Source organism: Desmodus rotundus, chromosome 3 (genome assembly GCF_022682495.2).
Source record: "Desmodus rotundus isolate HL8 chromosome 3, HLdesRot8A.1, whole genome shotgun sequence".
Classification (NCBI taxonomy): Eukaryota; Metazoa; Chordata; class Mammalia; order Chiroptera; family Phyllostomidae; genus Desmodus; species Desmodus rotundus.
In genome coordinates, this window is record NC_071389.1 from 175536744 (window position 1) to 175564005 (window position 27262).

Consider the following 27262-nt stretch of genomic DNA (forward strand, 5'->3'; position numbering starts at 1 on the left):
CATCTCTCACACTCTTGCATAGTTAGTGTCAGCCGGGGAATTGGAAATTTATGTTCAGGTTTTGGATCTCTGCTCTTCTGTAGTTCTCTCTTGCTCCCCAAAATTTCCCCGTTAAATTCTCAGCTGTTCTGCAGCACTGAACTCAGACATCTGCCACCTTAAGTCTTTATGGCTGCAGTTTTTCAACACCAGAGCTGGGGTAGCAGATAGGAAGTGTTGATACATTTAAGCAAGGAAGCCGCATACTCGTATTCTTAACTAATATTACCAGCGTTCAGTTTCTCCCTGCCTCTGGTCACTTTCTAGTACCTTCAACTAGTTGTTTTAAAGAATTTGAAACAATGTCTATGTGAGAGAAATATGTGGGAGAAATTACCCAGTTTCTTTGTGCTGCTATTATTGGAATACTCATCTTTGGTATGAGCATTTTTATTGTCATTTAAAACATTTTACCCAAATGCTTTCCATGCTAAAGGAAGGCATCACAAGAGCTCTTCTTAGAACCCTTCGCTAACTTTCAGACTGAGTACACTATCCCCTTCTTTGAGCTTCCCCGGCACCCTGCGCATAATTTCTTCTGAGCTCATATTCCATGTTCATGTCCACTTCCCCAGGCCCAGTGCAGAGCCTTGCACGTTGTAATCATTGAATAAATATTTATGGAAGCAAGGAAGGAGAAAAGGAGGAAAGGAAGGACGGAAAAAAAGAAAATGGGATGCAAAAAGGAAAGGAAGGAGACAGGCAGACAGATCAGGGGTGACCCACCCTGATGTGGACATGATGGGAACTGTAAGGGACCAAGAGGGGGAAACGAAGTGAAGGGTGGAGGTGAGGGCTGCTCGAGACATCATCGTCTCCATCACAACCTCGTTGTTTTCTAGTCCTGCTTCCCTCCCTTTTACACCCTTGATTTGAAAACAGGAGTCCAACGTTTTCAGGAATTCTTATCAAGGCATTGGAGATGCAGACCAGAATATGTCCAGCATGAGAATTGGACCTAGAGGCTAATCTTTTGTAGTCACCCTGATTATAAATGACATGCATTGGACCTAACTAATTTTATGGGAATTAGACAGCTCCCAAGTTTTAAATAAGTTTCTATAAACTTGTTTATGCTCACTTGTTACTGAAATTCAAAGGGAAAAAAAACCCTAATATTTGTTTAGTTCCTACTTATGTGCCTGGCACAGTAACTGACACTATACTAAACAGTTGGTAGATAAGGTCGTTTAATTGTCATAAAAACTTAACAAGGAGGGTGTTGTATCTACATTTTTCAGATAAAGAAACCAATTTAGAGAAGTTAAATAGCCTGTTCAAAATTATACCACTCAGAAGTTGGGGACTGGGATACAAATGCAATATATCTAACTATAAATATCTATTTTTTTTTTCAGAAACGGTTCAGTTTGCATTTAGGTTAAATGATTAAAAGTAAAAAAAAAAAAAAACCAAACATGAATTCAAAGGGCCTCCTGGCATACCAGATGGGTGGAGTTTTCATGTGGGAACAAATTCTTGAACCTACTCAAAGTGTCCTAATTGGGGATCCCAGTAATGATGATCTGTATGAGGCTTAGGCTTCAAGCTTAATTATCAGTCAGTGAGGCTCTCTGGAATGTACTTAGTGTGTTTTACCAGGCACGCATGTATGTATGTGTTCCTACTTTGAATTACATCCAGGTATCCCATCACTTCCCCTCACACACATACACATGCCCCATAAACTTAAAATTTCCTGCGGAGCTTGCCAAAAGTGCAAATTCCCAAGTGCCACCCATAGAAATTCTCAGTCAGTTGATCTGGGCCGGGGCATTTGTAACCACGACCCTAGGTAATTCTAACATACTGGGTCCAAGCCCATCCTCTCCGACTCTACGGCAGCCCTCCTTGCTGCCATAAGACCTTGCTCAGCCTTTTCCTGTTGCTGTAAGTTCAAATACTTTAAAGTAGGTGCACAGGGAGATAAAAGAATAGTCTCAAGGCCCCAGGATAATTTCGTCAAGTCTCCTTCATAATCTATAATGTTATTACTTTCATAGGTTATACAATTGCCTGTGTGTGTTGTAAACATTTCACTATACTATTACTTTTATTGATTTCACATTTATTCTTTTATGTTAGATACTGTGGACATAAAGCTGAACTATAAAGCCTGTAAGTTAATACATGCTAAGCTTCATGTCTTCTGCCTTTAAAAACTAGAAGCAAAGAAAAAAAAATAAAAGTAGAACTAGGTCACGTATTCCAAAGGATTACACCACTTAATTTTCTGCTTTCTCAAGTATCTTATTATTTTTAATTTCTTTGTTCTTTATGTCTTCTTTGTCACCATCCCAGGACACTAATAACTTCTGCCAGGCCCTGCCCGTCTGGAGCACCTTTCCCCGCCTAGCTCAGGAAGCTTCCTCCCTCCTATCTTCCAGAAATCCCACCTACTTTTCCATACTTTTCTTGATTAACTGGTCATAAACTGATTTTCTCCAACTCCGCCCTGTCTAAACATGCCACTAACTCCCTGTGACTCACTCTCTCCATTGCTTCGGCTGCATTTGCTCCGGCCTGTGTGGGTGTCATCGCCGTTTAAGTGCAGGATTCCATGTCTGTCCCCATCCCATTTGTCAGGCATGTAGTGTATGTGGTGTGTTTCAGGACTTTGTCCCAGCTCGGGGCCTTTCCTTTTTTTTAAAAAATCTTGAACTCTACACGATAGAATTGGACTCTTTGATCAGAGGATTTACAAGCCAATTCATCTTCTTTGTTCTAGAATTCTGGGTGGCCTACATTTTTCCCTCTCGAGAGTAAACAGTCTTGCTCTTGAATGAAAGACTACTCCTTATGTTAGTATTATTCACTCAAGCTATTAAAGAACGCCTGCCCTCTTGTGTCCATAGAAATTGCTACAGTAGGAGTGAATTACCAAGTTTATCACGACAGAAATACAGTGTTCCACCCTGCAGGGATTTTCTACTGGAGAGCTTCCTCAAGACTGCCGAGTATGGTTGTACAGCTCAAACACTGCAAAGGAACCCCAGCCCAAGAAGCCGATGAATAGTACTGAAATCTATCCCCACTTTGCTTGTCTAGCCATGCATCCTGTGTCCAGGCTGTGACTTCCCAGCGGGGTGGCCCATTAAAATTTCATTCAAGGGTGCCTGCCGTCAAACCCGTACTGCCTGGAGTGGGCAACCTTCTCTCCTTTATACACACTTCTGTACAGCTTTGGGGAGGCTCCAAGGCGTCAGTTGGAGACTGCTCTCAACATGGCACTTTCCTACTCAGAAATTAAAATTCAACTGTTGAGCTGAAAGATAGTACTCAGTCCCAGGTTATCAGAGGAAGGGACTAAGGAACGGAGAGGCAAAAATGAGAAGTGCCAAATTTGTCAGTGACAATACAGAGAACTAAAATGCAGGCCTTCTAACTCCCAATCCATGCTCTGAAGTCTTACTTTTAGCCTCAGGTGATCCCTGTATTTGACCCCACACTACCTCTCCAGGCGCTTGTTGAGTGAATGAATGAGTGACCATCCAACTGTATTTTGTAACATTTCTTTGCCACTGCCTCCCAAAACGTCCACTCTCCTACACCATATCCATCCCTTTGTTCATAGTATTGTTCCTACCTGCAACGCTCACTGTTCTTCACCTGGACAACGCTTAGTTCCAGGTCCATTTGGAACTCCCCTTCCAGCCTTCATTAAGCCAGAGGAGAAAGAGCCGTGAGGCTGAGCACAGGTGTTCAGACTTAGTGGGAAGAGTCCGGTAGAGGACCCGAATCCTTGCTCTGCCAGGAGATGGCTGTTTGGTCTTGAGTAGATGCCCTCCCCCCTCGGAGCCGCATCTTTTACCAATTACGACTGCATCAGACTACATGTGTGGCATGCACAGTGCTGGTGAGGTGGTATAAAGTGGTTCGTGAACAAGTATTTTTTGGCATGTTGGTAGAAATGGATTCATTTAAATGTAGTGGTTTGGGGAGAGAAAACTCGAAAACATTAAACCCATAGTTCCCTGGGTATTACTATATGTGACAAGGCTAGGTACTTTAAGTTTGAAAAGAGAGTTGATTTAAGGAAAAATATTAAGTAAACAATAGTATAGGTAGCCATCAGATACGACAAAAGTGATAAGTGTATTAAAGTTGTGGAAGTTTGTGAAGCACCGGAGAAATTCTTCACGCAGCTCCCTTCTAACTCTCGCTGGGGCCCTTCTCTCTCGTCCGTTTATCACTGAGAGTTTGTCCGTCCCTGCTACTTGCCAATGACAGTATGTCCTCTCTCCTTGTTACAGCCTATATCTGATCGTCCTTGATCTTCACCACACTCATCACAGCATAAAGCACAAAATAAGTCTTCAAAAAAAGACTTGTGGCTTCACTGATTTTCTCTGTTGCCTCCACCATTTATAAAAAGCATTGACCTAGAGTGCCAATATCGTAGTTTCAAAACCACGTTCGCTTTTATAAATGTAGATTTTTTAATTTATAAAAGTCATTTAGACTCATTATGTAAAATTTGGAAAGTACAGAGAAGTAGAAAGAGAAGAGGGCACCTGTGTTATTACAAACCAACCATGAACCCTGCTCATATCCCTCCCTGATTGAAAGTTGTCCTGCAAAATCCTAGCAAGTGGGGACCTATTTCTGTTCAGCTTTTTGGGAAATTGGAATAATCCTGGTTGAATATATTTTTGTCATCCCAAATCATAAAATCAAAAAATTTCACTGGTGAATCCAGGGAGTGGGGTCCACTGACATCCTCATAAGCTGCAGCTGAGTAACTGCCACGAAGGCGAGCCCAAGCTGGGAGTGGCTACTGCAGGCCAAGGGTAATCATAACTGACATTCTTGGCAAAATGCATTGCGTGTATAAAGCTCTGTGCTAAATGATGGTTCAATATTTCATGCATACACATGCTGATGTGCATATTTGTCCTTCCTGTAGGGTTTCTGGAGTCTCTGGATGACTTTTACATTCTTAGCAGCGGTTTGGTGTTGCTGCAGACCACGAATAGCGTGTATAATAAAACCCTGCTAAAGCTTGTGACACCCCAGTCTCTCCTGGCCTGGCAGAGAGTTCGTGTGGCCAATATGATGGCCAATGATGGCAGGCAGTGGGCGGAGATATTTTCCAAATACAACTCTGGTGAGTGGCCTTGCAGAGTTAACTTCCAGGCATGTACCTGTGTTTAGATTTTGAGTTGCCATAAAAGCCATAGCCATGCGTGTTCATGTCTCTCCCGACATTTCAGGCACCTATAACAATCAATACATGGTCCTGGACCTGAAGAAGGTAAAGCCCAAGCACAGCCTCGACACGGGAACTCTGTACATCGTGGAGCAAATTCCTTCGTATGTAGAATATTCTGAGCAAACGGATGTTCTTCGGAAAGGTACCTTCTTCATGCTAGAAGTGGAAGTGTGTTGACTCTGTGTGTGTGTGTGTGTGTGTGTGAGTGTGTGTGTGTGAGAGAGAGTATGTGATGGAGGGGTGTGTGCTGGGGAAGAAAGGACAGGAATGCCATTGCTAGTTACCCTGGGAAAGAATTTCCAGATTCAGCACAATGTGCAAAACCTACATCTCTGACTCTTAAGTGACACTGTGTAGATTGGGACAAAGCCCGGCATCCACCATCTTATGACTTCCGTGGCTCTAAATATTGCCTTCTCTCCTGGGTTCCCAAATTAAGCTTTTAGTCCAATGCAGCAAATATTTATGGGAATGCTCTGCTGCCCCAGGGACTAGAAAAGCACAGATGCAGGTACAAACTCCTGACCTTTTAGGCACTCACAGTCTAGTGGGGAAGCCAGGCCCTGAGAGCAGCGCCCTGTGCAGAACCCAGCAACCAAAGAATGGTGGTAAGCTCTGATTCAATCAAAGGTTTCACAAAGCCCAAGGTGACACCAAAGGAGCTGTTGTCAGTGGGAGGGGCCAGGGAGGGCGGTTCTGGGGAACAGGATTGCAGCCCAGACCCCGAAGCCCGGGTTTTGGAGTCACACTGCCTCGATTTGAGTCCCCGCTCCTCAAAATCTCAGGCAAACTACTCAGTATAATCTCACTGTCTTCATCTGTAAAACACGACAGTAACGGGACAGGTCCACTGTCACATTTGTAATTTTGAATTCTTGAAACCTCAAAACTCTAAAACTTCTATTGGTGGAGGTGGGAGTGGGGAGTCCTTGTTCAAGTGATAGCACAATGTGACCTGATCTGAACTCATTTGGTAGCAAGAACTAACTTGAACTATTTATAGTCTTTATTTCCTCTCTTCTAGAGACTGTTTATACATTAGGCTCCAGAAATATCAATATCTTTGAGCATGAGGTGCTCCCCACAGAGACTAATGTCATTTCTAATATATGCACTCCATCGCCGTTCTAAAATCGGACAAAAATCCTGAATTCTGAAACACATCTAGCCCCCAAGAGTTTTGGGATGTGGGAGTATAGACCTTTATAATTTCACAGGGTTAGAAACATAATTAATTGAGATAATTCTTGTAAATTCTTGAGCACATTGCTGGACTTGACACACGGTAAGTCCTCACCGAATATTTGTTGAATAAATGAGAATGAAGATGATGTTCGAGTGGAGGTTTCAGGGTCCAAAAAGGAGCTCACTAATTTGATGAGGGGATGGGATCAAACAAATGAAAGCATGAAACTGGAGTGATTGAGAAATTATTAGCTAAAAACAGGTAAAGGAAAGGCTATGAAGTGAAAGGTAGGTAGAAGAGGGAAAATATCAGCCTTGTATAACCTGCTAAGTAGTTTGGCCTTTTTTCTTTAGCACATGGAAGTTTCTGAAAAGGAAGAATAGACTAAAGAGCAGAGAGAAGGCAGGAGACTAGTTAAGAGACTGTTGAAACAGATGGGCTGATCCATGAGTAGGAAAAGAACCAAAATAAGCTATGGACCCTGGGGATCATGGCTGGGTCCTCAGTTCCCCAGGTCCCCAAATCAATTTTGTAATGTGAGGAGGAATGGCTCACATTAATGACATGCACACAATAGGCATAAAACAGAATCAAGGTGGGAACTGCAATTGCCAAGCAGATCAGATACCACTAAGTAGTAAACGTACCTCCTTTTCTGGGAGGAAAATTCATCTCAGAAGTCAGATCGTTACGTGGTTACTTGGTTAGCGTGACAATTCAAAACTGAGACCCTCGTGGTCTGACCTTGAAGGCTGGTCCATCCAGCTCCCAGGAGCCTGACAATAACAGCATGCCTCCAGAGGGAGATCTCTGAATGATGGAGAGGTCCCTCTGTTGAGTGTCCTGTGGGCAACAACCCAGGCCACTGTAACCTGGGATGTTCCTGAAATGTCGATTTTACTATAGTCGTGTCCAGTGTTTGATGCTGGGTGGCTAGTGGCCTTGGCACACCACCAGTTTCTGAATGAAGCTGAGCCTTTATGAATGCTTAGAGTCTACTGGACTCTACTGAAAGCCTACTGGAACCTTAAAGATCATCTCCAATCCCCTCATATTATGGACTCTCCTTTCCCCTCCCCCTGCTTAAAAAAAATACAAAGAAAACAAACAACAGTAACAAAAACTAGGTTAACTGCCTAAGACTGGCTTATTCAGCCCTGAGCCTAGCATTCAGGTTTTCTGATGCCCAGCACTGGGTTCTTCCACTCTCCCATCACTGGCACTTGGCCTGTTTCCCATTAGGACCACATTGTGAAGCCGTCCTCTGGCATTTCACTAACCAAGTCCACTGAAATGAGCTCCCCAGACCACTCTGTGTCATACTTCACTTTGCTTTATAAACACTGTTATTTTCTGGTCAATACATTGCTGTAAGATTTTGGGGTGAAAATCAAAGAATTCTGGTGCTTGTTTCCCCTAGTGGAATAATCAAGAGGCATGCCAATTCTATAAATTATAAAGATCGATTTAACTGCCAGGGTTCACATTCCAAGTTTTATTTTCTATATAATATCATTTTGTAATTACATACCTGGGCCAGGTTTCCAAAAAAATGATCATTAAGAACATTTCTTTTGTTCCCACTCTTTCCTTCTCTGTCTGCCTCCCTGTCAATCCCACCCTGCCTTCCCCTCCTTTGCAAATCAGGATATTGGCCCTCCTACAACATTCCTTTTCATGAAAAAATCTACAACTGGAGTGGCTATCCAATGTTAGTTCAGAAGCTGGGTTTGGACTACTCCTACGACCTGGCTCCACGAGCCAAAATCTTCCGGCGCGATCAAGGGAGAGTGACGGATATGGCGTCCATGAAATATGTCATGCGATACAACAGTACGTAGCACATTTCTCAAGAATCATTCTTCAAAACTCCTTTTCTTCCCCATGGATAAAGAATCCATGTAAGTTTATCATCTGTGTACTAGGAGGAATTATAAGAAGTTATTGAATTTAGTATTCAAATAATACTATACATATTTTATACTCAACAAATAGGATTTTGTCCACCTTTAGAAAATGACAGGGAGAAGATTCTACAGATTTTTTTAAACTGAAAAAATTGTATGTGAAACAGAAGAAATAACTCCTATGGGGCACATTTTTTTTGCTTTTGCTATTTAAATTTTTGTATTATCACTTAAAATTTTTTTCCATCACCATTTAGCCCCCCATCACTTCTCAGGGTAGTTTTTTTTTTTTTTAACTACCACACCCATTCCCCAAACATATTTCCTTCCAAGGATAGAAACAGCCAATAAAGCAAAAATAATTCACAAATAACTTATTTTTTTAACAGTATCAAAGTCAAATTTGTGTTTATTTTGTTGAAAAAATAAGAGATGCACATTTATCCTGCTAATCTCTGTTCCATCCACTCTCCACTGTGCAAAGTTCTTCAGAGCAGGCTGGGCCTGGAGCAGGGAACCTGCAGTTGCCTCTTCCTAGTACAAGCCAAAGAAGCTACTTCTGTAGCTGGGAGCAGACTAGGCTGTGGAGGCCTCTGGGGTGTATACTCTCTGATTACCTAGGGTTTAACAGATCCAAAAAGCTTGATGTGGATCAGTGTTATCTCAGAAATAACCAGTACTCACTCTTGTCCCCACTTCTGTTTCCTAGATTATAAGAAGGATCCTTATAGTAAGGGCGATCCTTGCAATACCATCTGCTGCCGGGAAGACCTGAACTCCGTGGACCCAAGTCCTGGAGGTTGCTATGATACGAAGGTAACATGCTACTAGCTTTTGAATTTAATTTCCACCAGCACCTACCCCTATTCAAAGGCAAGGCTGCAAAGGTTTTGGTGGCAGAAAGCAGTGCTTCTAACCATTTACTCATTCAGGACTCAGCTTTTTCAGATATTCTGGTGATAGGTGCCATTGTCTAACTTCGAGTCCCTGCCCTGCCACTTAATAGTAAATCACATACTCTTATAATGCTTCTGTTACCTCATCTGTAAAATGGAAATAACAGGACTTACCTCATAGGGTTGTTATGAATGATAAACATTTAATATCTATAAAATATTTAGAACAGACTTAGTGCGTTGTTTGAAAATGGACACATCATGATACTTGATGATAGTGATGTTTTCATCAGACTGGCCCAAAGAACATATTGAGAGCAGTGTGATAATACCATTGGATCAGATGCCAAATCACTAAAGGGGTTTTACCGTGTTAGAATTGATAAATGCTGTAATGTGCCTTATAGGTACTGTGTTCATACAAGCTTGTGAGAACCATTGGGTAAGATCAGTTGGCTTTGGTTTTGACAGTCTGAAATCAGCCATGGCAGCAATACTTACCCCATGGACACACCACAAAAACACTACAAATCAGGGCCTTTTTTCCCCTCAGAGAGCTAGTTGTTAAGAGTTTTACCTGGACACTCCTGGGTTTGGGGTATCCAAGGGTATGAGTTAGCTTTTTTAGTTGGAGAGAATCATTCTACCACATTCTTTTGCACTTTTAGTGTGGGCACGTCTTTTGGTCTGTGGGGGGATGCTCCAGCCAAGGAACGCTGGCCTCAGTGGCATGTGTCTTTTCATTTGTAACTCCAGTCCTAAATTCTGGAAGAAATCTGTTATGAGTTAACTGTTCTAGCTTTAGCTCTGAAACTGTAAGAATGCCAACAACCCCCCCCCCCCATTTTTTTTTTATTAGCTTAATGCCTAAATAAGAGATGCCTTAGTCTGCCTTCCAACTCACCCTACTTTTTAGACATGTGATGATGGCAATGGTTTAGCCTTAATGATTCTCAATGTGTTGTATAATGTAAAAAAAATAAAAATAAAAATTAGTAGATGCAGAGCTTGGCACACATGAAGCCCCAATGAAATGTTTTTGTATTTTTCTTTTCAATGGCATTTGCAAACATTCAGTAGAGTGTGACCCGTTGTAGCCATTTCAAAATATACAAAAAGAACTACCTCTGCTGCCTTGCCTAGGAGAATCCAAGACAACCCGCCATTTGTCAAATTTTACTTTCCTCTGGGAACAGGAGGAGCCTGCTACCTTTTCATCAAAAAAGTTTTGTTGAGGATATACTTTATTTCTGTTGAGTCACTTTGAATACGGGGAAAATCAGAAGTTTTGAGACATTTTCTTCTTTCCCCTATAAGATTAAGATCTGCTGTTACCTGGTATTTAGGTGTTTTTGAGAACTATAGGCCTCATTTTTTGATACTGAGTTCCACTTGTAAGTCTTGTTACTGTACTGATTAATACAAACTTTTACCAAGGAATTAATGTTTTCTCAGCCCTGCAACTAACATTTGCTCTCACTAATCTGCACGACAACTTTTCTGTGAAGTAAGGTTATTAGCGGCTTCACAACTGAGAAAACTGTCACAGCAAGATTACTTTTCAATAAATATTAGAGCTAGAATTCTGATTAATTTGATTACAGATCTCACTTTGGCTATGTTGAAAATACCCTTCTACCAGTTAATTCATACTTCAATGCCAAATGAATAAAGAAAAGCAAATTGTGGAAGCTTGTAAGATTTTGTTTTAAAGGAGCTAACATTGTGACTTGGGAAAAAGAGCAGAAAAAAAAAGAGAGAAAAAAATAGGGATTTAGTCAAGTGTTTTCCAAATGGTTTTTCTAAAATGTCCCCCTTTTCTCTTTCCAGGTGGCAGATCTGTACCTAGCATCAGAGTACACTGCACATGCCATTAGTGGTCCCACGGTTCAAGGTGGCCTCCCTGTTTTTCACTGGACTCGGTTCAACAAAACTCTCCATGCGGGCATGCCAGAGGCCTACAACTTTGATTTTATTACCATGAAACCAATCTTGAAACCTGACATAAAATGAAGGAAATGAGGAAACAGAAGGGAATAGAAGGCTGCAAATAAGATACCAAAGGCACTATTTTTAGCTATGTTTTTCCATTCAAAATTAGTCTTAATAAAATATATTAAATTTAGTCTGTTACTGTCATTTGCCACTGTTGATTTTGTAGTTAATAAGCATTCACTGTAACAAGCACTGGAGAAGAAACATTATATGTGATTAACAATACCAGGGTTTACCATACAAACTTACGTACAAGAGGGTATGGAAGAAACCGCTCCTGCACGCATCAAAACCCATGTTCTTCCTTGCCTGGCCACACAGACCACATATCCCAGGTTCCCTTAGGTGTTTGTGCCACATGATGGAGTTGAGTTCTTGCCAATAGAATCTGAGATGAAACCTCCCTCCACACTCTTTCCCTGCCTTCCCCTGGCTGCTGTACTTAATGAGAAAGCCCTAGGGGAAGGTGGAACTGAGTTTTCAAAGGAACCTCTAGCAATGCAATGAGTGATTTTTTTTCTGGTCATTAACGGATATCAGTTGAGTCTTTTTGTGGTACAGGCTAAGCACACAATAAAGCAAATCTTAACACTGTCTCTCATTAGTGAAAAGCAGCGTATCTAATATGGGAGCAACTCTGCATAACAACTTTTTTTCAAAGTTAGAGAATTGTGTGTGGTTTCAGTAATGTGATGTTGTCAAACAGGTTAAATAAACCATATTGTACAGTCTAATGGGTGATCTTTAATAGGGTGACTTTCAAATGAAAGAAATGCAAGGGCCAAGAACAATCGGAATGAATCAGAGTACTCAGAATGTTAAAAACCCAGTAGTTTATTTCAAAGTATAAATTTCAGGCTTGCTGGACAAAATCCCACTACAATTAACACTTATACAGACACCAGCCTACTGTACATTTGGGGGGGGGGGAAAGACAAACAACAAAAACCATAAAACCTAATAAAAATAGGGCAACTTGCTATAGCCCAGTTTATATTAGACATTATGAAGGTCTTACATTGTCTTACTATTTACACTTTCAATTGCAATAAAGAAAAATCAGAATGTAATTTTCCTACAAAGGATTTATTTTTATATTTAACTTTGAAATGGCTGATGAGATACTAAAGCCAGAATCCCCAAAAGGTGTTTGATTGCCCAGTTACCTTATTTACAAACAAAACTTTAAAAAAAGTACATCATTTAAATATACATGATTGGTATTTAGCTGACTCTACAAATTAAAAAAAGTTATTTAGCATGATAAAACTTTGTATTGTCCTATTCCTCCCCATTGGCTGGCTCAAGAGGAACAGAGTTTAGGAATTACGTAAGTCCGAGACACTAACAAAACACCTCATAAGAATTGCTCTAATCTTTTTCTTTGTCCCAAAATGTACAAAAAAGGGGGGAGGAGGAATCCATGTGCTCAGTAAGAAAGGCAGAATCATACGTTGGTTTTTAGAGAAAGTTATCTGCAATAACCTAATAACGGGACATGATTTTTGTCTGGAAATTAGAATAAAACAGGCCAAAACAACTAGTTCATGATAAAATTAAAATAACATATGAATCGTAAGATACTGAAAGAGCCCAAGAAGGAAAGTCAGCGAGAACACTCGGAAGGTCTTTGCAATACTCCACAGTGCTAAAATCACGTGTCTAACAGCGAGAGAGGAGGATACCACAGGCATTATTTTGTTAATCTTGTACAGTACTGGAAAATTCGTGGAACAAGATAAATGCATGTCATGCATATTAACACTCACCTTGTTGCATAAATAATAATTTAGAAAATATAATCAAAAGAGCAAACAATAAAAACGAAGTTAACACGCAATACAGTAAGAGAACTGTATGGTGCAGTCTGCCTAAGGAGTTCTGCAGAGATGTACCTAAGATTCTAAGATCCTTGCTCTAGAACTTATTTTCCAGATAAATCTTTCATTTATCTGACAGTGGGGATGGGGAGAGTGGGGAACACCTTGCTGTGAGGCAAACGGTGCCCCGATAAATACTCACTTTCCATGGAAGAAAGCTCTCTTCACTTTTCTCATTAACTTCTACTGTGCTAAACAGTATACAATATGCTGCATATTTTAAAAAGTGAGTCCAGAGAAATAGAGGGATATAGTTACATCATCAAGTTAACTGTTAACAACAGGTATTATCATTGTATGTAATTTATAAATTCACTGGCAATAACGTAGTTTTGAAAAAGAGGCTTACTCACACAACAGGGTGAACATCACTCTAACAAGTGCAAAGTAAAGAGACGTCACTGACAGCTTTAAATGCCATATAAACACCTACATTTTGGGCTCAAATATCAGAAATTTCCAGGATTTCCAACAAATACTTAACACAAGTATTGTCAGGCTAAAAATTTAGTAAACTTGCATTCCCCAAATGGGAAAAACAACCTTATTTGTGATACTTTGTGACAAGGTACCACGAATTTTAAAAAGCTATCATGGGGTGTGAACTGCTACAAAAAGTCTGTAATCAGTAGCTACTTCTAGTTGAGTCCTCCATTCTCTCTCCCAAAAGAAACAAACCAAACAAAAAGTGCTCATCCACATTAAAACCTGCCCCAAATAAAAGACCAGAGTTCTAGCCTAGCAGCTCTGTTAATCCAAGACAGCTGTTGCCTATAAATCCAATAGCAGGCTAACTTGAGGAGACTTTCTGTAACATGCTTTTTCCTCAAATAATTACAATCTTTCTTTGTACCTTCCTTCCACCATCTAGAATAAAACAATTATGTTACTGTAGTAAATCTATTTTTAGGTTACTACTTGAGAATTTTTTTCTTTAACGGAAAACACAATATAGGCCCAAATAATGTACTATTTTCATTTTACTGAGCTTTCTTCACATGATTATATAACGCTATGAACGTTTTTAAAAAGAACTAGTGAATATAAATAAAAACATCCACCAAGGTAACCTTTTCTAGGCTAGGTAAGCAAGCTGTTATCACATGACCATAAACCCGGCCAATAAAAAACAACTTTGAGCATGAGCTTTCTATTCTGTAGACAGGAATGATCTTGAACACATAATCAACATTGCAACTATTGAAGGTAGAAACATACACACATGCAGATACAGGTAAGTGTTCATATACATCTAGAAGATATCTCCCTTTTGAAATTTTCATTGGCATGACATTGGCAACCTCTTTACTGTGGTCATTAGTCCTAGAATGAGTATTATCTACATAGTTGGTTGGCAAATTTGATTCATGGAAACTTTAATTCTTATGTGGTCTTATTTTCTGAAAGTGAAAGGAAGGTTCTGGAGCATTGACAGTTTGGCAATCCATAGGCTTTCTTCAGCATCAATCAAACTTCACACCTAAACACAATATACACAGACCGGGGAAAGTCTCTAAGGACTACAACTAGAGTGCTTCAGAGTACAAGCCATCAAAATTGCAAACAAAGCAGCATTAATAGAAGGGACAGCTCCCTCCTATAATTTCAAGAGGTATAATTTCAGAAGGTAGAAATACGAATTCAAATGTGGTAAGGGAAGATGACTTGATAAATTATTTCACAAACTCCATAAATTCCTTTTAAAATATTCCCAACCATACTCCCATCCCCAAATGTACCCCAGCAGTCCTGTCCTAAACTATACTCAAAAAACTACCTGATAACCAACAGAGCTGCCACTCACATGGAAAAGGCAAGACCTGCACTGAATCTGATGGACTTTGAAGAGTAACAGAGATGCACAGTAAGTTATACCTAAATGTTACATAAAATGACCCCAAAGGGTATAGTTTAAATGCTATCCAAAGCTGACATAGGGTAAATCAGACAAAACCTGGCACCATCAAAATGAAGTTAAAAGTTAACAAATAATGTTCTTAGAAATAATGGATCTTTCCCTTTAATATTTCAGCTCACTGTGTTTTGTGAATTTGACTATTTCCTTTGAAAGAATACTACGCTTTGAGTGATAAACTAGAATTGCTTTCACAATTTCTAACACAGTGTGAACACAGACACTAAAATAAGGTTGGAGGAAAATTTTCTTACACATACAGTCTTCTCTTGGTCCACTTTACATAAAGTTAATTTAAATAGTGACCAAAAATAAAAGCATTTATATTCTTAGAAAAAATAGCAAGTCAAAATTTTGGAGTTAAAGGTAGCAATGCCACTGACAAAGAATATACACAAAAGCCTTGGTTTAAAATCTACTTGAGGGAGTGTGCTGTATTTTGTGGACACGAAGGAAAAATGTTAAAAGGCTGAAAGGGAAGAGTAAACAATGGACAAATGGCCATGCTTATTTTTGTAGTTAATCTTTAAGGCACAAAATAAATGTAAAAGTAAAACTAGAAAAGGGAGGGGCCATTGCAGATGTTCACCAAATTAACAACCCAGAGAGACAAAAAAAAAAGATGAACAGATCCTTTCTTGTGTTCAAATTAACCTATTTTAAACTACTTAACCATTTTGCTTTTTATTTTTTTCTTTGGGTTTTGTTTAGATTCTGTTAAAATCATTTAACTATGAACCTACAGATCCCTTAGGAACAGAATCATGCCAGTTAAATACCTCATATCCTTTGATCTATCAACACTTTATACTAAAAGAGAGGTAAATTTGAGAATGAAAGTGGGAGATTCCACGGCAATAAACACATAAATAGGAAAAGAAAAAAAGCCCACACAAACACCCATACATATTCCCCAGCCTCAAAACTAAAGGAAGGTGCATGTTTACATTTCAAAACCTTGAAGCTTGAATTGTCCAGGAAAAGATTCTTGCTTTATGGGCTGAGTTTATTTTACTCTGATTATAAACAAATGTAGTGTATATACACATCGGTCCAAGAAATCTTGCACAACGTAGATTTTACAATGGGTATCATGCACAAGATTAAAACATGACCAAAAAGTGGAACTTTTCAAAAAGAAAGAGATAAAGGCTCCAAGGTTTAACTGCTCTGGGCAGAAGAGATCACATCCGTAGACTGAGGATCACAGAAAGGCCCAAAACGTCCATAAATATCCTTGGCCCGTACTGCAAAGTAGTATTTGCTGCCAGATACAAACTGGGTGAGAGTGCATGCCATGGGCAAAGGAAGTGCCTTTACCTCTCCAATCTTTTTCCACTGTGAGGGGACAGTGGCACTGGGTTCCTCATGGTAAGCATAGAGATGGTAGCTGTCAACAGTGGCACAGGTTCGATCCACCTCCAGGACGCTCCATGACAGTACAATGCCATTTTGACTCTGAACTCGTGCTAACTTCAAGTGTGGCTTCTGAGGCAGAGATGTGCTGGCGGCTTCAGGGGGCAGACGCTGTGGCTGTGGGGCTTCTGGTAAGGGAGCTGGGTGCACAGGGCGTGGGGGCTCCTAACAAAAGAAGAGCTATGTTCACTTCCAATACCACAGAAAGGGCTTTTCTGAGAGCCAGAACTCTAAGACATTCTAGAGATCATTTACTGAAATCATTGTATTATCAAGAATTCAGGGAACTACCATACCACACTACATTTGGCAAGTTTTATCTGTTGATTTGTAACCAATCATATCCCCAACAATGGTGCTGAGATAAACCCCTGCTATACTTTCTAGACCCTTTGAGATTTCCTTGGGAAATAAAAGCAATTGCTAATGGATCACCTTGACAGAAGCTTAAATAATTATCTACTTCTAACAAAATAATTTATGATTTAACTCTCTATGACACAGCTTATTTTAGTATAATGGAACATTTAAAATAATGTGTGTGGCAGTCTATCATAGAAAATTTGAGCATGCAACTCTGCTTTCATTTTAAAGGTGTTTCTCCACACAAAGACAGTAGTATATTCTTATAAATAAACACATGTAACAATGAATATATAATATGTTCTTGGTCAGACAGCATGAAAAAGGTGACATTTAAATAGACCATGAAAGATGGGATTTAGAAATGTAGAAAAAGTTGCATACCTTGCTGCCAATAGGTAAACCATGAGCAGAGGCACAGGGATGGATGTATGGGCAAAAGGCAGTGTTAACTTTTACTTAGACACAGGGTATGTGAAGAGGAAAAGGTAAATTTGGAAAGGTAAGTTAAAGACAGATAATGAAAAAGCATGAAGTCTTGGCTTAAGAAGTCAAATTTATCACAGACACAGACAACAGTATGGTGATTACCAGAGGGAAAGGGGGTGGGGTAGGAAGAGAAGGTAAAGGGGGGATAAATGGTGATGGAAGATTTGACTTGCACACCTGAAACCTACATAATTTTATTAACCAATCACACCCCAATAAATTCAATTAAAAAAAAAAAAGAAGTCAAATTCACTTGTCTAACACTGGATATCATTATTATTATATCTGGGTTTTCAGATTACAGTAATAACTTTTTCAAAAAAGATTCAAGTAAGATCCAGGATAGGGAATGAGTGATCTCTTTTCCCTAGTGAAACATCATTGCTCACTGACTTCAGATTGGAAAGTGTGAAACAAAATTTCCTTAACAAATTCATTTAACAAAAACTGTTTTAATGTGTATTTCATTAAATGGATAATTTCCATATGCTAAATAGTGAATTCTGTGATAGTCTGATGCTATCTTTTTAATTTCCATGCCTTCTCACAGCTTAGTACCAGACACGCACACAGGAAGAACTCAGAAAGAATATGCTAAATAACTTCAAGGACTATAACTCTGCGAAATTCATAAGCCTAGTGGAAAAAATTCATACACATGTCTGGAAAAAGGTACAATCTCAGTTAAAAAGCTAAAATATAAAGTTAAAAGAGAAATAAAAATCAAATTTAAATAGATAAAACATTGAAAGCTTGAAGAAGAACTGATCTGAATACTGACCATGTTACTCTATTTCCTCTCTTTTTTCTTAAAATGAATCACGCATTTTAGTTAATAATAATAAACACATAGCCAACAATCTAAGAGAAGATGGCTGAAGCCATGAACTTGATGGAGAGAAAGCACAGGAATTTAAGAAGTCTGACAATGGCTTGAATGGCCTGTAATGCCCTTTCTAATTCTTAAAATTCTAGGATTATGAATCCTCTTATATCAAAACTAATTAAGTCAAATGAATTATTGTTTTGTTTTTGCCATTGCAATGGTTTTTACTGAAGTTTTACCAATAAAACATATGATATCAGGGATTTGCTTCAAAAAATATACAAGGTTGTAGAAATAAACGGCTGGTAACAGATGAAATAAGACTGGCCAAGTACTAACATTGTTGAAGATGGGCAATGGATACACTGGAATTGATGTATCCATAGAAATGGATACTATTTCTCTACTTTTATACATATTTGAAAACTGCTATTTAAAAATATTTTTAAAATTAAAAGAATGTTCCTCCTGTGGGTTACAGTTTATTCCAAGACAATATACATGGATGGAATCCAGTAAAAAAAATAAAGACGAACAATTAAAAAAATAAATGTCATGGTTCACCAAATTTGCAAAACTATGGTATAAATAAGAGATTTTTGCTATATAATTTTTGAAAAAAGTATAGAGGGGAAGGAAGGGAGAGAGAGGGGGGAGAAACATCATTGTGAGAGAGAAACATCAACTGGTGCCTCTCACAGACCAAACCCGCAACCCAGGCCACACGCCCTAACCGGAAATCGAACCCTCGACCTTTCAGTTTACAGGATGACTGAGCTACCAGCCAGGGTTAAAATATGCTTTTTAATTCTAAAAAAAATATTCTTTTTAATTTAACCATGAGTTAAAATGGTCTCTTTCACTTTACGTGGACTCTTTTTGTACACTGTAAGCCACCACAAACTCAAAGATCTTTGATGACTATCATCCCTAGGAACATTTGTTCATAATCATTAAGATCTATTCTCTACAATAAACTTCTGCAGGAGAAACAAAAGACCTGTCATTTCCTTTTGATATAACTAGCTGAAGAAAAAACGCCAACTACAATAATATTTGACAGCTTCATAGTAAAGAATTTTGTGAAGCCAAGCAACAGCCCTTACGGTATGCACTTGTGGTGGTCGATGATGCACTGTGAGCTGAGGTCCTGTTGATCCCAGGGTTAGTCCATTGTTTACAACGTATGTAGTTGCTTGAGGCACTCGAACTGTGACACCTACAAAAGAAAATTAAGGAATAAATTAGAATTGTATTCTAAATTTGGTACAACACTGATCAAATACTTGAAGTCGGTAAAACGATATTTTTAAAATATAAAGAAAAAATGTTTCTAACCTAGAAGTCTACACTCAGCCAAAGTATCATTCCAGCATGAGAAAATAAATTTTCATATATGCAAGCAACCAAAAAAAAACCTCTTCCCCCCAAGTAGCCTCTGGAGGATATGTGCCACAAATATACGAGAGAAAACAAAGAAAAGAGGAAAACATAACATACAAGGAACAGGAGATCCAGCACAGAAGCGGAACACATGGAATCCCTACAAAAAGAACTATGAGTAAAAACCCTAGAACACAGGAACACTGGAGGTACACCATGTGTAGAAGGCAAACAGGCCAGAATGGAGCCGTGTGACTTTAAAGACAGAAGAAATGAAGTTGTCTTCACAAAGATCTCTGCTGTCTCATCTTTTTAAGTAGAACAGAAAAAAACTCCACTACGTTATCCTGGCCTTGTGTATGAGGTTTCTCTCTCTCTCTTGCGCACGCGCGCGCTCTCTCTCTCTGCCTCTTTCTCTCTCTCCACGCTCTCTGTTAAAACTGAGGAAACTCATTTCATCCAACAGAAAACTGTTTTGACATACATCAAGGCAAGAGAAGCAGAAAATTTAGAGCCACCTACTTCCCAGACCATATTCCTGCCATGTGAGAGAGAAATGGTCTGCCATTGCTGCCATATGTTGAGTTCCTGGTCCACACTGTAGTTCTGCCACCTACTCTGACTGTGGTGAGTCCAGTTTCCAGAATTCACTGATGGCCTTCTTGACTGATTTCTCTAGAGACAACTCTTGTAAACTTGAGGAAGTTGAAGTCAGGCTATGAACCAAAGACTCCGCTTAGTTTATATTCTCCTAGAGGCTATCACCTAATAATGGCATTATTGTGGTATCTTCAAGCAGCTGCATTTGTCCTTGCTATTAAATTTTGCAAAATCAAACCTTTTCAGTGATACCTATATAGGTGGCAAACCCATACAGAAAAATACAAAGTAAGGATGATGGTTACCTCTGATGGAAAGGGAGATGGATGCAATTAAGGATGGGCATGTAACAGGTTTGTAGGATACTGACAAAACTCTGTTTCTGAACTGGGTGGAGAGTTCATTGATGGTTTACTTTATTATTTTTTTTAAATTTCAAATATACCTTTTATGTAAACATCTATGTATTTAAATGGTGTTATTTTACTATTAACACAAATATATACAGATGTTCCTCAACTTATGTAGGGGTTAAGACCCAATAAACCCATCGTAAGTTGAAAATGTATTTAATACACTTAATTAACTGAACATTATACTTATCCTACCTTAAACATGCTCAGAACACTTACATTAGCCTACAGTTTAGCAATTATCTTGAGTTTCATCTCAAGAGTAACTGCCTTCCTCCTCTCACCAGGAGACAGAGACGTGTATTTTGTAGACATGATGGCATGCGAAAACACAAAATCCAATATGCAAAACAATGCTGGCAACACAGTACCCTGTGGAGTATTAGCTGTTTACCCCTCCACACGCATGGCTGACTGGGAGCTGTTTCATTGCCACTGCTGAGCATCACAAGAGAGGATTACTGATAGCATATCACTAACCCAGGAAAATATCAAAATCAAAATTCAAAGAATAGTTTCAGCTGAATGTGAAAACAAGTTTCCTTTAATGTTTTTCCATCTTTCATTTCTCAGCCATCTTCCATTCCTTTAAGACTCTCTCTCATTAGAGGGTATCAATTACCATTACTCCCATCATCTGAGGAAAGTCACAATTAGTCATTCTCACTTTAATTCGGCAAGATATCTCTTAATAGAGTGGCGTGTACAGCAACATCTCTCAGAGCACTGTAATTATACAGGCCATAATTGAAGTTAAAGACAACACAGAGAACATAAGTCACATAATAAACATGCCCAATTTTTCTGGTTAACTCTCCTAATGGAAGAAAAATGAATTAATAATAGTTTTATATGATATTGCAAAAACTTTTTGCTAAATCTAGTATCAATAAAAGGTACTCCAACTAAATGCTGAATAACTACACGTAACTTGGGGCCATACACAAGAAAAGAATCTCTTACTATTTTGGGGATTGACCTGCCGAACAGTAGGAGCCTGCATGACAGTTCCTCGCAGGGGAGCCTGAGCTGGTGGTGCAGGGAGAGTTGTATAAACCACTTGGTTTGCAGGAGCTCTCGGTACAGGAAGCCTCGTAGTCACCTGAGTTGCTGGACGATGTGTTACATTCACGGTGGTTGGAGCTAATAAAAAGTAGAAAAATATATTAAGAATGCAGTATAGCCTATGTTAACTAACTCTGTACTATAATAAAGAGAGAAACAGAGACAACAGTTTCCTTCTGGAATCCTGATAGGGCCAACCAAAATTAGTAATATTATTATAATCCACTCTTCAGAAGGAAAAAGCACCTCAACCATGGTTAATGCCTGTTCACTCTTTAGTTTGACTAGATAATAAGCATGAAGATAAAGAAAAGGTTTAGACCAGAGAGTCTGACCTTATAAAAGTGACTTAAAAGAGCAGATTTTCCCTCCTCCATGTTAAATTGTTCCTAGTACCATGGAAGTTTAGGGCCTCCAACACTCTACAAAGGGGTATAAATGCAGAAGAGTAACTCTGTATTCCCACAGATCACGAAAACTGGTTGGCTATTATAACTGAAATTTTCTCCAGGTGAGTTAAACCATCTCTTATTCAACACAGTAAAATATCCAATAAAATACAGACTTCTTCCTGCTCTACTGTGGTGTTCCTCCAGACCTATGGTATAGTAAGCATTAATGCCTTGAGTGATGTTAATATATATTTATCAAAAATGAGTCCTAAATGTTCACTCACAGCATAGAACTAAAATAATGATTTTAGGAGTTAACAGCTTTTTGTTAATAATTATGAACTAGAATCACGTTTTATAAATGACCACATATGAACTATATAAAAAAACCAATAAGAAATCTTTCATATGGAAAAATGGGTTCTATTAATAAAATAAATTTGGAGGTAAATGCTGGAGATACAAAGATAAAAGGGTTTCTTTACTAAAGACTCCTAAGCCTTTACATATCCTAACATTCAATATGAGTTAGAAAATGGAACTATACAGGGATGAATACTAACCTCTTCATCTCTTTATTCCCCCTTTTATTACCTGTACTGTACATGGGTTTGCATATGACATCTTCCTAAATTATTTAAATTAGGTGACTGTCATTTTAATTTCACTGGATATAATTCCATGTGAACTCTATATTTTCTCTAATGAGGAGTGCGATTATATAAGTAATTTGCAGCTAAATCTCTAAGTGATGGGTTATTTTATGAAGAAAAATCGCCTTGACTGGCTGCCAAACAGTTTAGGAGATACAGGCTACACCTTGAAAATAATATTTTCAAGAATCTGATTTACAGCTTCTTGAGAGGTACAAGCAAAATATCAGCGTGTATCTCCTCATGGTAGTATTCGGCCAGTTAAAACTAGTTCAAGTTAAGAATTATTTAAAAACTATATTTAGTCAATTATAATTTGTTGGTTATAATCAGAATGAATCATTACAGCCACCCCTTCCAGAGAAACAATACTCATTTCCGTTGTTTACGGTGGCAGATGACAAAGGTATATAGTTTAAGTCTTCTATATGACCATTCAATATAAGTGCTGCTATTGAAGACAGTCAGGAAAACTAAGTTACACTGCATTCAGAAAGACACATTGTCTTCAAAATAACAATTAGAATTTTCTGTCTAATCTGTCCACTTGATTCCACAGTCATATTTCACTGTAGACAAAACTAAAGCTTCAGTTCAATGATTCAGCAAGTTTACCTGTAGGTAGTAAGTGTATCGTTGTCTGAGATGGTCCACTTGTTGGCACCCCAGATGGCTGAAGAGGTGGTGCTGGCTGGATAGGTTGCAACGGTCGAGACACAGGCTGAGAAGAAGCCATGGCTGACACAGGAGTGTGATTTTGCTTTTTAGTGTCTATTAATTAAAAGTGGGACCTTACGATTATTGATAGAAAAAAATTAAAAATACAGGTTTTTCCTTTATGGGCAAATTTAACATTTGCTTGCCACTAACTCACATTTACTGCTTAGCGAACAATTTCTTTCTGTCTTAATTATGTGTGTTTGCCAATTTGAAAACCACAGATTCCAATTCACATTTACAGAAATACAGTTTTATGTTTTGTCTGACTTTCATGGAAAAATACTTTTTTTGAACTCAATACATCAATTAAAACAATTTCACTTCCTACATTTATATATATATAAGCTATATCAGGGACATTCTCCTAGACAAATACCTATAAGCTGATGAGTTTTTCACCACAGATCTTGAATCCCAATTATTCTACTGTTATTTAGATTCTTTTGTTTAATAATGCAGATGGCTGCTTATTTACATTATCCAGTCTTTATAATAAAATACAGTGTCTATCTCAAAAAAGTCTACAATAGCCAATGAAATTAATGTTTGTATATCAGAAAAAGCCCTTGAAAATAGGTAGCCACTATATAGTATACTATAAAGAGTATAAGTTAAAAGCTCTTCTATCCAAAACGATCCCCACTGATCTCTATCATGTAGAATTCTAAAATGTAAATAAGTTTCTATGTGAATAAAATTCTAAAGTGTAAGTAAAACTTAAGGCTTTAGGAAGTAAAATTTTAATTGTGTGCTAATGGAGAATAATGCACTTTAGAATAAGGGAATTTAAGGTATATCAAGAGGCAGGGATGCTAGAAAGAGAAATGGCAAGAGCACCAGAATAGCCCTACCTGGGTCCTCTCGAAAAAACCCTGTATTTATTTGTCCTCGAGGAATTCATTATACTTAGACTTGTGTGTAAGAAAAATAGTGAAAACAATACAGATAATTTGAAACTTTTTAAGAATAGTCATACTGGTATGAATTCAACCATGACAAATGATGGCATAAATCTTCCAAATTTTATAGGAGTTTATACAAAAAGTAAGTGACTTTTCTGTCACAAAATCAATTGTATAGCTACTTAATTTTGTTTTCCTAAAATCAAATGAAGTATCTTAATCCCTAAAATGTAACTTTTTAAATCTTTAGATTTTTTACATTTAATGTCTTTAAGGTAGTAATTAACTTAGTAGCTGATCATACCAGAATTTCCACATGCATTATATAATTATCACCACAGAGATTGAGAGATAAGTCAATTAACAAAGTTATTTTGTACAGTCAAATAAATTTGAGAAATACTTTATATCTTGAATCATTGAGAATCATACCATAAATTAGCAGAGTAAAGGCTCAGAGAAGCCTGTATTAAGAAAAAAACATGTAACTTGGGGTGGTGAAATAATACTATATGCAGATGATGTGTTACAGAATTGTACACTTGAAACTTATATAATTTTATTTTATTCTTTTTAAAGAAACTTTTTAAAAAATATTTTATTTATTTATTTTGAGAGAGAAGGGAAGGGAAGGAGAAAGAGAGGGAGAGAAGCATCAACGTGTGGTTGCCTCTCATGTGCCCCTCAACTGGGGACCTAGTGGGTTCACAGGCCCACGCTCAATCCACTCAGCTACACCAGCCAGGGCGAAACCTATATAATTTTCTTAACCAATGTCAATAAACTCAATAAAATAGAAAAATAACATGTAATCTTGTCTACTAAGCATTTCTCAAGCCTATTTAACCATGAAACTTTTTACTCACAGAATGTCTATTAATGCAGAAGAATAATTTGGAATATTGGTTAATATCTATCCCACATTATTTCTAAATATTATAACTCAGAATAATACTGAGAATTTTGGGTGTACATGCTTTTTAACATTAATTTCATTTTCATTTAGCTACTGTAATGCTAAATGTAATTAATTCAAATAAGCAATTACATGTACACACAATTACAAGTACCTATATTACAACACACACACACACACACAAGATACTGAGTCAGAAAACCTGGGTTGGATACATACTTCCCTTACTGACTTTGTAGTCTATGAATCTATCCTGGACTCTAAAATGGGCATTATGTGGTTACTGCATAGATCAAGTGAAGTAACAGATATAAAAAGACAGGTGTTCTGTAAGTTAAATATTCTCCCAATTGCTCAGTTTTCCTCTATGCCTTTTTATATTCATTCAAGATTTGGTTTTCATTTTTTAACTCTAATGTAAAATACTCTCATTCTAAAAAGGATACAAATACACCAAACATAAGATATCTCATCAAATATCACACTGGATTGAAAGAAAAAAATAATATCAAAGCATCACAGTATGATTACTTATATTAAGTACCTTGTGAAGCTCCACTCTCTTCATCATCCATTGTGAGGTCAATGACACCACCTGAATCACTGCCTGTGGTTTTTCCACTCTGAAAAACAAAACCTTTTCATTTTGCAAAAGAAACATTGGCAGACACAAGTAAAACGTGAAATAATAAGGAGGAATATTCTACAAGGATAATGAATAGGCTGGTTCAATAACTGTATCATTTTCTCTTGTGTTCTTTCATACAGTAACATGCTGTGCAGGCTTGTAGCTCAGGAGCAATAGGCTAGACCATACAGCCTAGGTATGTAATAGGCTAGACATCTAGGTTTGTGTAAGTGCACTCTATGACGCGTACATAATGATGAAATCCCTTAATGACACATTTCTCAGAAGGTTATCTCAGGTGTTAAGCGGCACTTGACTATAAATGCTAATCATAATTACTTTATGATATACTATACTGCAGGTCAACTAAAACCAATGAAGTTTCCATTTGCAAAACCCAAATTTTGTGAAGTTAAAGAAAATAAGTCCCTGAGGCTAGAAAATTTGGGCCCATTCCCAAGTTAATAATATCAATTGTAGGTCCTACAATGATAAACCTTCCTATGATAATGACTTCAAAGAAAATGACTTATTAACACTGCAAATCTGTAAAATCCAATACTAAAAGAACTTAACAAATCCACAAAGAAGGTAACAGAATCCAGTCACTACAAGATATGTCTAAGGTCCATTTTTCAAAATTTATTAAACTTTAAATCCATCAAAAATTACTAGACAAATATATAAAGACCAGTACAGTAAAATCCAACTAAAGGAAAAAGATAGTTAATTGGAAATGATTCCAATTGAAGCCAGATGTTGAATTTAGCAAATACTGCAAAGTAGCTGTTAAAAATATGTTCATGTGGCTCGGTTGGTTGGGCTTCATCCCACAAACCGAAAGGTCACAGGTTTGATTCCTGGTCAGGGCACATTCTTAGATTATGGGTTCGGTCCCCAGTTGGGGTGCTTACGAAAGGAAACCAATAGATGTTTCTCTCCCTCTCTTTCTCCCTCCCTTCCCATCTCTCTAAAAATAAATAAATAAAATCTTTCTTTAAAAAGTCCTCAGGTGAGGATAAAAAAAAGTTAAACAAAAAAAAAAATGCTCAGCCGTGTGACAGATGGTACTCAGTGGTTGGGTATTGACCCATAAAGTGAAAGGGCGATGGTTCAATTCCCAGTCAAGGCACGTGCCTGGGTTGTGGGTTCTGTCTCCAGTTAGGGGCACATACGAAAGACAACCAATCAATGTTTCTGTCTCACATCAATGTTTCTCTCCCTCTCTTTCTCCCTCCCTTCCCCTCTAAAAATTGAAAAAAAATTCAAAAATTAAAGGAAATATATTAATAACTGTAATTAAGAGGTAGAAACTGAAAAACAAAAACAGAAACAGAAAAAGGTATTTCTAAAAAACCCAAAAGATTGCCACAAAGTGAAAAACAAAACAAAACAAAAAAAACCCAAAACACAAACAAACCCAAACAAACCACATAGACACAAAATTTAGACAAAACAAATTACAG

At 38.0% G+C, this 27262-nt stretch overlaps 2 protein-coding genes across 5 annotated transcripts in view; one reads left to right on the top strand and one right to left on the bottom strand.

The window, feature by feature from the left end:
- PLBD1 (phospholipase B domain containing 1) overlaps positions 1-11365 on the top strand; it is a 50928-nt gene extending 39563 nt beyond the window's left edge. Inside the window, exons 7-11 of the mRNA XM_053921776.2 lie at positions 4946-5146; positions 5253-5393; positions 8085-8270; positions 9054-9160; positions 11071-11365. Coding sequence (XP_053777751.1) covers positions 4946-5146; positions 5253-5393; positions 8085-8270; positions 9054-9160; positions 11071-11253 — 818 coding nt within the window. The 3' untranslated portion in view covers positions 11254-11365. The remainder of the gene's footprint in view (positions 1-4945; positions 5147-5252; positions 5394-8084; positions 8271-9053; positions 9161-11070) is intronic.
- Positions 11366-12051: 686 nt separating this feature from the next.
- ATF7IP (activating transcription factor 7 interacting protein) overlaps positions 12052-27262 on the bottom strand; it is a 111551-nt gene continuing 96340 nt past the window's right edge. For all 4 annotated transcript variants that reach the window (XM_024575922.3, XM_024575921.4, XM_045184361.3 and 1 more), the window contains exons 11-15: positions 25713-25791; positions 23246-23401; positions 21484-21663; positions 19231-19343; positions 12052-16611 (exon numbers count right to left, since the gene is read on the bottom strand). In XM_024575922.3, coding sequence (XP_024431690.2) covers positions 16192-16611; positions 19231-19343; positions 21484-21663; positions 23246-23401; positions 25713-25791 — 948 coding nt within the window. In that variant the 3' untranslated portion in view covers positions 12052-16191. The remainder of the gene's footprint in view (positions 16612-19230; positions 19344-21483; positions 21664-23245; positions 23402-25712; positions 25792-27262) is intronic.